We start from the raw sequence: 12587 nt of genomic DNA, 5'->3' as shown, positions 1-12587 counted from the left end.
AATAATTACAACCACCCCTCAATTATGAATTTTTTTAAACGTCCATCCTTACCATATCAAATTCAACAGAATCTTCTAGATTCCGTACCCAATTGGTGATAGGTGGAAAATTTTAATAATATATATATATATATATATAAATATCATGCATCTACATACCATGTAATAAGCAAGCAATTGAAAGGGAACCTTGGTATACAACATCAAGAGAAGTCCCAATTTACAACAATGGTTGAAAAAGAAAGAACCCACAAAAAGAAGAAAAAAAAAACAGACTAAATTCCTAGTTCAACTACTTAAAAGAAGGGGAGATCAATGAGCTATATTTTGATTCCCATTTTCAGACAATCGTCCACCAAAAAAAAAAATACACAAACTAAATCGAAGAAAGATCCTCGTACACAGTCTTGATACCAGGCCTCTCAGACACGGAACGAATACACCGGAGCGCAATCCCAAGCACCTCCTTCATCCCCTTATCAGCCATCGGAACACTCATCTCCGACGCAAGGTCAGCATCGAAACAATCCGATCCTTTACCTTCTGCAACCCTCAACCGAACCCAATCGGTCAACCCAACTCCGCCATCAGCGCCAGAGACAACATCTCCGGCACACTTTCCGGTGAGAAGTTCCAGCAAAATCACTCCGAAAGCATAAACGTCCGATTTGAATGAAGGCAGTGGCTTCTTGGAAGCAACGAGCTCTGGAGCACGGTAACCCAAAACTCCGGCATCGAGAATCTGTTCGATGGTTCCTGATTGGGTCATGAGGCGGTGGAGACAGTAATCCGCCACCCTGGCGTTGAGATCGGCGGGCCCGTCTAGTAGTATGTTTGTTGCTTTGAGGTTTCCGTGAGGGACAGCACGGTCAAAATGGAGATAGTTTAGGCCACGTGCTACGTCCACTGCTATCTTGAGCCTTTGTGCCCATGTTAGCGGTGGGCCCTTTCTTCCGGGGCGGTCTGGTAGTTACAAACTTGTTAAAAAAGGCGTAGGAAAACATAACCACATATATACTATACAATGTAACTTCATTCAAGTGCGAACACGAACTTCAAAAATTGCTTGAGGAATTTTGAAGAAAATCCAAGAAAATTTTCACAAGAACAAATATTGACACCGAGTTCAGATGTAAAATCATGAGTTAAACAAAAAAGGCATAATAATTTTTCGAGAAAGTAGCTGAGTTATTACCGTAGAGAAAGCTAGCAAGACCACCGGGAGATATATAGTCCGAAAGAATAAGCTTTTCATGCTGCGTGGGCCCCCAGTAGTACCCTCTCAAGCCAACAACATTCGGATGTCTTATGTTGGCAAATTTCTTAGCTTCTTTAGCAAACTCCTTTCTCTGCTTAGCAACACCTTCCCTCAACCACTTTACAGTTAAGAACATCCCGTTTTCCAGAGTAGCTCTATAAGATGTACCATGGCTGCTTCTTCCAAGAACTTCCGCTGGGGCCCGCGAAAGTTCCTCTGCCGTAAATGCAATTGTATCATCTAGAAAGTACAGCTCACCCGCCAGTCGATCGGGCGATCTGACATCCAATCTCGAAAGGCTCTCAACAGTGTATGAATCACCGGATTCGGGCGACCACGAGAAGTGGCTTCCCTTCGATGGGGAGAAACCAGCTACAGCTGTCATTTTCTCCTCGGGGGTAATTATATCCGACGATGATTCTTTTCTTGGTGTCACGAAATCCTGGGCCGAGACCACCACGCCACCGCCACTGCCGCCTCGGTCTCTTCCACCGAAGGAGGAAGGATTTGTTGAAGCTTGGCGGCTGACATCTTTGGTTGTTACATGTGGCAGCGTCCTTTTCGATCTTCGCTTGTAACAGATGAAAACGGCGAGTAGGATCAATATAAGCAGGGCAGCCACACAAGAAACTATTATTGCCACTTTGATGAGTGCCCTCAAGTGTTTCTTGCTCGGATTTCCACCCGGACCATTGCGAGATCCACGAGGAGGGTTTGGGAATTGCAGATCGGAATTGCCAGGGTAGAAAGAAGACAGGGGGAACTTTCTCAAATTTTCGGGGACGACGCCAGAAAGATCATTGTACGACGCATTAAAGCTTTGAAGACTGTTGGGTAAGTTCTCCGGCAGTGGGCCAGTGAAATGATTCTGGGAAATTTCTAATGACTTTAGAGTAGTGATGTTACCGATTGAAGTAGGAAGTGAGCCCGAGAAATTGTTTCCTCCAATGTTAAGCATTTGAAGTCCAGTGAACGATCCAAATCCATCGGGGAAGTAGCCATTGAGATTATTGTTAGAGAGATCAAGAACGAGCAGATTTGTATCATTAGAGAGAGGTGAAAAATCGATGGTTCCAGAGAGTACATTGCTCTGCAGGTGAAGTTCTTTAAGAGTCGATGATGACAAAAGTGTGGTTAAAAGAGGTCCGTCAAACTGGTTGAAGCTGAGATCAAGGGTTGTGAGTTTCGAGAACTGTGTGATAACTTTTGGGAGAGAACCGTTGAGAGAATTGCGAGACAGGTTGAGGTAATTTAGACGCAAAAACTGAGCAGTTACCTCCGGAATGGGCCCCGCCAGATAGTTTTGGCTGAGATCAAGGATTTCAATGTTTCCCCATTTGAGGAGCCTCGTTAAATTTCCACCAAACTGATTTCTCGAGAGGTCAATTACAGCACAGCTACCCGTTAATAATGGAAGCTCACCGGAAAGCACGTTGGAGGAGAGGTTAAGGGTGTGCAATGTTGTTGACGTAATCATACCCACAGGCCCTGTAAAAGTAAAATAAATTGTTGTAGTCGTAAATAATTGGTTTTTTCGATAATAATTAGAAACCACCTCCATTAAGTCGATTCAGATCTCAAAAGATGGTACGAACAAATTATAAATGCAATGCTAAGTTATCAGAGTAGATGTACCTGACAGGTTGTTTTCGCTTAAATCCAACTCGGTTAGAACCAAAGAATCTCCTTTCAAAAGGTTGTTCGGGATAGGACCAGAAAATATGTTGCCACCTAGTTTCAGGACTTCAAGATCATAAACAAAATTGAACCCAGGTAATTCCCCGGACAGTTGATTGTAACTCAAATCAAGAACTTTCAAACTTCCGAAATCCTGAGCAGCACCGCTGCTGACAAGTGATCCTGTTATCTGGTTACGGCTGAGATTTAAATACTTGATCGACGGAGAAATACCCACCAGAAACTTCTGCTGCTCCTTAGCGGAACTAATCAGCATATTCCCACTAAGATCAACATGGCTTGCTGTAGTAAGCAGCAATAATTCGGGATCAAATTTACCATCAAGCATATTACCATGAAAATCGAGCACATCAAGCTGTGCCATCATCTCAAACCCTTTCGGTATGCTTTTCGTGAAGCCATTTAGTGACAGATTAAGATACACCAAACCATTCAACCTAGTCAAAGACGAAGGTAATGGGCCAGAGAGAGAATTGCGGCTTATGTCTAAAGACCGAATCGAGGCTAACCCAGAAATTGTGTCCGGGATTGAACCGGAGAAGTTATTACCAGCCAACGATAAGTTTTTTAAACTGGCAAGTTCACCGAGCCCAGGTGGCAACGAGGAGGAGAAAAGATTATCGGAAACATCCAGGTACTCAAGGCTTTTGAAATCCCCAAGGTTGTCGGGCAATTTACCAGAAATGGAATTATTCGAGATTGAAAGCTTTACGAGCATGGTAAGATTTGAGAAGACACTCAAATCTGCTTCGGCAGACAAACCTAGATTGTCGAGAACAACCGCTGCAACATTACCACCGTTGCACATAATCCCATTCCAGGATGAAGGGCAGCCATTGAAATCGATCGATTCGTCATTCCACGAATCGACAACGAAACCAGTTGGGTCATGCTTGATTCCTTTCTTGAACTCGAGCAACGACAAAATATCCTGGGAAGGAAGCTGCCCCAAAGAGGAGACAAGACAAAGACTCACCACTAAAAATCTGAATACCCTCATAATCACCCCAAATAATCAACCACAGATAACACTACACAACTTGGAATTTAAGGAAAATGCACTAGGGTTATAAAAGCATTAACAAGATATACTGAACTGGGTTTTCAAGACAAAAACACAGCCCGGACAATGCCTCCTTCTCTTACCACAAGCAAAAAGGGAAATCTTTGAACAGCGTAACTTCAATGTAACACATTTTCAGACAACAACACAGTGGTAAGAAAAAAAGACAGCAAAAAAAATCGCCTTTAAGCTGAACAAAAATGACAACAACAAAACGGAGATCTAACAACAAATCACCATTTTTCCGGCATGGCAACTCTGGGGGAGTTCAAGAAGCTTGTAAAACAACAATGTACTAACAAAAAATCAATTTTCTCACTTTTTCAACTGAGTTGGGAGGCGAAAGCAAAAATGGGGTTCTTGAAAAGTAAGAAAAGGACCTTCAAATCTGGAATTCTAAATGGGTTTAAGACAGTGAAAAACGATTAACCCAGAAAAGCTTTGGCCTTTCGAAACCCTAAAACACAATGAAAAAAGATTAGCCTTTTCTGGTAATAGACAGTGAGCAAAACTCCTCCACTCTGTCTTTGTTGTGCACATATAAACTTTGTGAGGTTTATAGAAACACCAAAAAGGCAATGCCTTTTGTCTCTTCTTAATTTCTTAATCAATTCACACTTTTTTTTTATTTTCATCTCTTTATTTTTAAACATAAGAAATTAATACTCCTACCAAATCAATCACTTTCTCTCTCCAAAAAGACACGTGGGTATCCCAACACAAAAAAAAACCTTTAATTATATTTTGTTGGATTCCTTCGAATTTTATGCATAAAGACTAATTAATTAATTAAAAAAAAAAAAAGTGGTGCTAAGGTTTAAATATTGATTTATTTATTTGGAATATCAGATACTGCAAAAAGATGGTGGGAGCAGCAAGCAGAATATAGAAGAAAAAGAAATAGTAATAGCGGGAAATGGATAGTGAATTTAATTTTTCGTTTAATTAATCTGTGAGTAAATAAGGAAATCTGCCCGCCAAAAAGTAAGGGGAATCTTGTCATAGTGGACGTCAAGGTGAATCATTAAATCTAGTTTTGAAGATTGTTTGGGATCCATTACCATAGAAACTGATGCTAATTAGACATAGAGTGAAGTGCATCGGTTATTGTAATATTTGTTGTGGTCAGCAAATGGTCGGGTCCCGCAAATGACACCTTTGACTAGGGTTTTTATATTCTTCGTATCCTATTTGGATCCTTTGTCATACTTTTTTTTTGTATAAAGACCCGGAAATAGTTTTATTATCCATTTTAGTCCTAATATTTTCCATGCTTTTGTTGTTTTGTCGTTGGTTTGATGATATCAGAATAGTTGTGACTTGTGATTCTTTAGGCAGACGACAAGAATTTCAAGAAATAAAACAAATTACAAAAATACTTGCAAATAATTTACCAAAACCACTTGTTTATAAATACATCAAATTATTAAATTACAAAAAAATTGCAACGAAAAAGAAGAAAAAAAATTGTTTAATTGATAAGATTATCCACGGCCACTCGAATTGCATTGCACAGGACAAACTTCGCCCTCGTGCAATAGCTCACATTGCAAGAGAGATGTAAATCACATAAACTTAACCGATTTCGATTTAAAAGAGGTTTATGGAAGAATTCAAATTCGAATTAAATGCACACTTTTTGCTTCCACTAAGACAACTCCTAGGATTTTTTTATTTATTTTAAATAGATAAGAATTAAAGGTGAAGCAGGTGAAGATGTAATGAGAGGATTCGGTGGGGGGCCTAGAGCATATTCACAACTCAGAAAATCACAAGTGTGGGCAAAGATTAATAATATGGTATAAATGGTCCAACTTACAATCAGGAAATCTAACCCTAACTGCTGTAAGATGGGGATTGGAGATTAAGACAGGATCATATAATAAATATGATGCATTTATATTTATTTATTTTTACTTATCCAGAAATAAACATTTTCAACGTACACTTGTTATAATTCCATACACATTTTCTTGAACAACTTTTCTAAGCTTATAACACTTGTGCAAATAATATATACAAATCACATATAATATCAAAATTTAATCCGATTTCATATAATCCAAATTGATCCAATATAGATAACCGAACGAGGCATGACAGTTTTAATGGTGTTATTGTAAATAGTCAAACATTCATGGTAGTTTTTGTATTTTATATTTTATTTGGCATCATATCTACATAATAATAGGAAGGGTTGAGAGGGAGGGAACTCACTTCTCCATCGTACGAGATTGTACCTCTCCATCGTACGAGATTGTACCTTCAAATCGAAGTCCCCATGCCGAGACCTTCAAATTTCATAACCTACTGCATCGTAGGATACAGTATCAGCACATATGAATATTCAATTCAGGTTGTAACTTTCTCTTACCAGGAGACATTTTCATGAAGCCAACAAAAAAACAGAACACAGCAAAACTAGACTTCATTTTCATTGCAAAAGGAGATTACTCTTACGAGGAGCCCTGGAGAAGTAGATATAAGTGATTAAACCTAACAACCGTTGATTTCCAAATGTACTTGTTCTCTTTTTTCGATAATCTCTCTCATACTGACATGTTTCAGATCACCGCCCGAAGCATAGAAACAAAATTTTAAAAGGGATAAAGACACTCCATAAGCAGGGAAAAACTTTAACAAATCCCACTATTTGGTCGCTCCGCGAGAAGACAGAGATATACTAAATTGATACCAACAAATCCCATTTTTTCGCAAACCAGAATATTTCAATTCATGTAAAAGACAAAATATAAGAGAAATGATGAGCAATCATCCTTCCACTTAGTCTCGAAAATTCTAGTTATGTTCACTAAGAAGTAAAGCCTGGTAACTAATTTGTGAATATAAACGGAACAAATAAATTGTTCAATTTTCAATCAACATTTTTCTTTTCATAAAATCCATGTGATGGAGCATGCATTCGTCTCTCAAGTTCAATTCTACTGACAATTCAATGGAGGAAACCTTTACCATGGAGGGAGAGATACATAACAAGAAACGACCATACCGTAAATTACCCTGGGTGCTTTGTAAAACTAATATTAACCAGGACACAAATTATGTTTCACCGTAACTTTCATAAGTATTATAATATAATAAACTTACCACTCGTGCTTGAGCAGCAAGCAATTGCAATTTGCAAAGTGTCCAAGACATCCTCCGTATCAGAAGCTTCCGACTCCAACAGACACTTTGACCTGACATCAATTATCAAGAGTCGGTACAAAATCATCCATGGCCACCAGATTGGCTCAGTAGTAATGAATACGACTTGCTGAATACATTAATAATCAGCAACTACCGAGCAACATTATCACTTAGATAAAATCTGCAAATAAACCTCACAACAAAATGTGTTATGAACTACTGAACTCGAGCGTCGTTGTAGTGCAGAAGGGAATGTTATCAGCCTGTGCGGATAACTTGGTAAGCGTGTTAAATTGTTAATTCGTGTATTCGCCAAGACAACCTGAAATCAACTACACAGACCACCACTCGGAGAAAGATTTTCAGAACTGTAATTTCAGGTTATGAAACATGATATCCATCAAAGCAAACAGCATATATGATACACAGTTGACTCTGCAAACAATTCGCTTATAAGAAGAAGAAGAACAATATACAGAATCATGAATCGAGAGATAATTAAACAAACGCATATAAAATGCAGAATAACGATACAGAGAATAATGAATCGAAATTAAACGTTTAAGACAGAAACTGGAAACCTATTACATAAATTATCGCACCATTAGGAATTGGGAATCAATTGTAAACATCTCCGCTAGGGTTTCTCCTCCTATTTTCGCAGCATTGCTTCCTCGGATTATCGCAACGGCTATATTTAACCTCGAGCAAGGAAAGTAACTTTTTTTTCGTTTCTATTAGGAAAGTAAATTGTGGTCGGCGTTAAATACTACGGGTAATTAACAGTAAAACGTGTTTTGACTAACTTAAACTCATTTAAATACTAATAAATAATTTTTAGAATATCTATTTTATTGTATCACTATATACAAGATTTGAAAAATAGATAAAGATAAACAGTAATTTATAATGATTAACCATTATAAATTAACATTTACTGATTTTTTTTTCTTATATTTATTTACTAATAAGTAATGAATTAAAATAAATAATTCCGGAAATAATTTATAAAAAAAAAACATAGAGAAAATAATTACTTAAAGGTAATATACAAAAATTGGGTGATATCATATGTCACAATTCCATTAATAAAAGAATATCAGTGTGCGGCCAAGAAACAAAAACTCATTACAACTCATATTAAACATAAACATGAAATAATTAACAAAATAAAAAATAAATAAATAAATAAATCACAAACCTATAAACACAAGAGAAACATCATACATTCCTCACACAAGAAAATGTGAACAAAATAATCCCATGAATATGCAGCTGATCTTCATCTCCCCCGTTGATCCATCACCTGTGAAAATTCCCCATCTTCGTCGTCTTTCATCTGCGACTGCAAGTCGGAATCGGAATTCACTGTATCCTTAACAGAATCAACATTACTACGCAACCACGCCTCGTGAAGCTGCAAAACGTACTCCAAATGCCACAAAACCTCCCCCATAGTCGGCCTACTCTTCCCTTCATCTCCAAGGCACTTCTCTGCAATCTCTCCGAATCTCATCAAAGATTCCGGACAATAATGCCCTTTCAACCTCGGATCAAGAATACTCTCGATCGACCTCTCCCTCTGCCAACGCATGGCCCATTCAGCAAGATTTATCTGATCCTTTGGCAAAGTCGGATTGATAACCGCCCTTGCACAAATAACCTCAAACAGAACCACACCAAACGAGTAAACATCCGATTTTTCAGTCAACTGCTGCCTCCTAAAATACTCTGGATCTAAATAACCGAAGCTCCCTTTAACCGCTGTGCTCACATGCGTGTGCTCCAATGAAGGTCCCGTTTTTGACAACCCAAAATCGGACATTTTAGCAACAAAATCTTCGTCCAGTAGTATGTTTGTTGTCTTAACATCTCTGTGGATAATACCTCGATCGGAACCTGTATGAAGGTAGTGTAGCCCACGCGCTGCACCGATGCATATATCTAACCGCTGCTTCCAGCTCAGCGGGGGTAAGTCGCTTCCGAATAGATGGTTCCGGAGAGTTCCGTTCGCCATGTACTCGTACACCAATATCATTTCACTCTGTTCGTCACAGAATCCAATCAAGGAAACGAGATGCCTGTGTCTTAATTTAGACAGCAGTTCGATTTCCGTTTCGAATTCTGTTAATCCCTGCTGTGATTGTGGGTGTGACCGCTTAACTGCGACGAGGCTACTTTCGTCAATCTCTCCTTTGTACACCTTACCAAACCCTCCCACACCAATCACTAAACTTTCATCGAAATTACTCGTTGCTGCCCTAATTTCGGTTAGTGTAAAACGCCTTCCGGATCTAATAGTGCCGCCGTTCGGATGATTTTGATTGGCCAATGATGTCCCTTTTGCGTTGGCAGTGCTGTTTGTGATGGTTCCGTTGAGGAATAAAGGCCTCCATCCATTAGGGTTCTTCTTCGTATCGTTTTTCTTCTTACAGAAACAGATTATTACAGTACATATAGCTGCAAGAATTGCAATAGAAGCAATAACAACTCCAATGCCCACCCAAAGAATCAAACTTTTCGAATTTTTTCTCGTCCCGATATTCGTGTACGTCTCCACATAAGCTAGATTCCCATTACGGCTAATCTTGAAAACCTCCAACCCGTTCAAGAGGGCGTCGGTTCCAGCAGAACCCGTTGTGGGGTCCGGTCCAAGCTGTATCCAGATAGCGTTTGTCTTGGACGAGACAGAATCTAAATAGTCCTCGTGATAAGCAATGTTCATTCCACCGGCTCGACTGTACACATCGAAGTTGTCCGCTGCGGTTTTATTGTCTATGAATATTCGGAAAATCCTCTGGTTCGGCTTATCGTACACCAATTCGCAGAAGTGGAGGCGGATTAGGTACTCGAAATCCGGATCGATTCTCAACTTCCAAGACATGTTGAACCTCTTCTCCATCACTTCGGTGTTGGTCAAAGTTCTTGCTGATTCGTACACCTCGAGCGGGCCCGCAAAGGTGTCGTTTGGATTCGCATAAGTTATATTCGATCGGTTTCGAATTTCGGAGCCAGCATCTGCATTGATCATGTAACCCGAATCCGCTTCCCATTTTCTCCACAAAATAGAATCTTGCGAAGGACTAATAAACGAACCGCCCACATTCAGTCTATACATAGTTTCAATCCCTCGTTTGCTCAAATTCAACGAACTATTGCCACCGTTAGCACCGACTCTTCTCACCGAGTCAACAAACACCTTATTTCCCTCAGGTATAATTTCTACCGCATTCAAGAACCCAAAAGAACCCTTTGAAGGAACAAGATTCAACACGATTAAGTTTGTTTCGACATAAAAGAAATACTCCTTCACCACATTGGAATAACTGGAATTGGCTGTGGGCCCCATCAAGTTTAAATTCTTGTCCGAAATCTCGCCAGGAACATTGAACTCCGTGACTAACTTCAGACCGTTTGCCTCGACGGAGAAGTAGGACTCGTTCGCGTTGTATCCACGAAATACCAACGGGTAGAAATGGAGCCGGAGAAAATAATGCCCGTTCGGTACTTGAAAGGTGTAATTCAAACCGTCTGTGAATAATCTGGCTGTTGCGTAAAGAGGCTCGTACGCGGAATCGCCGTTGAACACAGCGGTGGAGGCCTCGATTCCCGGAGAACTAAGGGTGACATTGTTCGCCGGAGTTGTGTCACCGACCCATCTCCTTCCATCAACATTTACAGTTGCATTTGACCCGCAATTTACCAGAAACGACGCCGTTTGAGCCTCTGCAGAGCACAAAAGGATAAACAGAATCACCACTGTGCTCTGGACCTGCATCATACACCCACCCCTGGCTGTTTTTCAGCTTTCTTTTTCTTCACAAATCGGCACCCAATTCAACCACCAATAATAACAACCTAAAATTATGCATATTTTTAGTCCAAAAAAGAAATTGCATTCATCTGAATGAAAAAAATTCAAAATTGCGGACCAATTGAAAGCATAAACAGTAGTTACCTTCATACAAAGTAAGAAAGCTTGAAAGCCCACCAAGAACTGTGCTGAATCAAGCACTAATTTCTTCGGCAAACCAAACCCTAATCAGCAAGCAGATCTGAGCTAATAAGCAGACGAAGAAGAAGAAGAAGAGGAATTAGGGTGTTTGAAATGGTAGTGAATACTTCGCAAAAGAGATGCAGTCTTTTTCTTCAAATAAGGAAATATGCTACCAAATTACTATTTTGCAGAGAGAGAGAGAAATGCCGAGAAAATTATTGCAGAGAGGATTGAAAGATGAAGTGAAGGTTGGCTTGAATAAAAGAAGTTTGAAATAAACAGTCTGGAAACATTCAACAGAGGATGTAATCTCTTTGTTTTATTATTATTTTATTTTATTTATTTATTTATATTAAAAAAAGGATCAAGAATCTTGTCTCAGCATCTGTACTAGCCAAACTTTATTTTAAATAAACTTGTGAGAAGTAACTACTGCTTCAGTAAATAAATAAATAAAAATAAATAAATTGGAAATTGGGGTGAGTGGGTGGTGGTGGTGGTGCCAGAGAGCATGGACCTCCATTATTTGGGTTACCATCACATGCATTTGTCTGTAAGTAAATCAACATTCAACATTTCCAAATCAAAGTTTATTGTGATTTACCAATAATACCCCTGAGGCACTGTGCATTAAACAAAGTGTAATCTTGTCTTCTTCTTCTTCCGTACCAATAGTACCCTCTTGTACCTGGTGTCACATTTCAACGCGGAAATACGGATAAATACAAAATAATTGACATCTACACGTATTTATCCATTAATTAACAATAAATAATTTTTTTATTTATTTCAAAAAAAATTGAGTAATGAACAATCCATGTGATGGGATTATTATCTATTATAATAATAATAATATATAATTTTTAATTAATAATTAATAAATAATATTTTTTTCTATTAATGTTTTTGGATGTTTATTATGTGATCCAATAATACATGCTACTATTGATTAAGGATTATCTACTCTATTTTGTTTTTTTCTTTTGATTATTTGAATACTGCACCGCCACGACCAATTAGTGATTTAGTGTAGTGTTATTGGATTAGATTGCCAAACATAAAGCAGTATCTAGGATTGCATATAATTAAGGTAATTAACGTTAATTAATTAACAATCAATGTTGGTCGATTTGGTGGGAAACAGTGTTCCCTTTCGAACATATGCAAAACAAAAACTGCTCCCGCGTAATTTATTAACGTTGTATGTGTGTTTCACCTAATACACTTAATCATGGAGCTGGTTCAATAATTACAAAAACCATTATTATTTATTGAATGATGATGGCAAAAATTCAATGTGGAAGTGATAACAATTATTATTATTTTTATTACGTCCTGCATTTCAAAATAAAACATTATAATTTATTATCACTGCAATTTTAATTAATAATTGAAAGAAATAATATCTTATTGATAGTGTC

At 38.5% G+C, this 12587-nt stretch overlaps 2 protein-coding genes across 2 annotated transcripts; both read right to left on the bottom strand.

Annotated features, from left to right (window-relative positions):
- Positions 1-177: 177 nt before the first annotated feature.
- Positions 178-4973, bottom strand: GHR1 (Leucine-rich receptor-like protein kinase family protein). Its single transcript, XM_088812239.1, has 3 exons — positions 2894-4973; positions 1196-2746; positions 178-963 (listed from the first exon to the last, which is right to left on the bottom strand). The coding sequence occupies exons 1-3, from the start codon at positions 3954-3956 to the stop codon at positions 377-379; spliced, it is 3201 nt and encodes a 1066-aa protein (XP_088668365.1). The 5' UTR covers positions 3957-4973; the 3' UTR covers positions 178-376.
- Positions 4974-8226: 3253 nt separating this feature from the next.
- Positions 8227-11690, bottom strand: HERK2 (hercules receptor kinase 2). Its single transcript, XM_012971984.2, has 2 exons — positions 11128-11690; positions 8227-11027 (listed from the first exon to the last, which is right to left on the bottom strand). The coding sequence occupies exon 2, from the start codon at positions 10948-10950 to the stop codon at positions 8452-8454; it is 2499 nt and encodes an 832-aa protein (XP_012827438.2). The 5' UTR covers positions 10951-11027; positions 11128-11690; the 3' UTR covers positions 8227-8451.
- Between the last annotated feature and the right edge of the window lie 897 nt (positions 11691-12587).

Source organism: Erythranthe guttata, chromosome 13 (assembly GCF_056151865.1).
Source record: "Erythranthe guttata isolate IM_541 chromosome 13, IM_541, whole genome shotgun sequence".
In the NCBI taxonomy this organism is placed as follows: domain Eukaryota; kingdom Viridiplantae; phylum Streptophyta; class Magnoliopsida; order Lamiales; family Phrymaceae; genus Erythranthe; species Erythranthe guttata.
The sequence above is the reverse complement of the archived record's forward strand: the minus strand, read 5'-3'. Positions and strand labels throughout refer to the sequence as shown.

Coding starts and splice junctions, on each gene's coding strand:
- HERK2 (XM_012971984.2), bottom strand. CDS start 10,950: ATGATGCAGGTCCAGAGCACAGTGGTGATTCTGTTTATCCTTTTGTGC.
- GHR1 (XM_088812239.1), bottom strand. CDS start 3,956: ATGAGGGTATTCAGATTTTTAGTGGTGAGTCTTTGTCTTGTCTCCTCT. Junction 2,747..2,893: donor AAGCGAAAACAACCTGTCAG/GTACATCTACTC, acceptor TTACTTTTACAG/GGCCTGTGGGTATGATTACG. Junction 964..1,195: donor TCTTGCTAGCTTTCTCTACG/GTAATAACTCAG, acceptor TGTAACTACCAG/ACCGCCCCGGAAGAAAGGGC.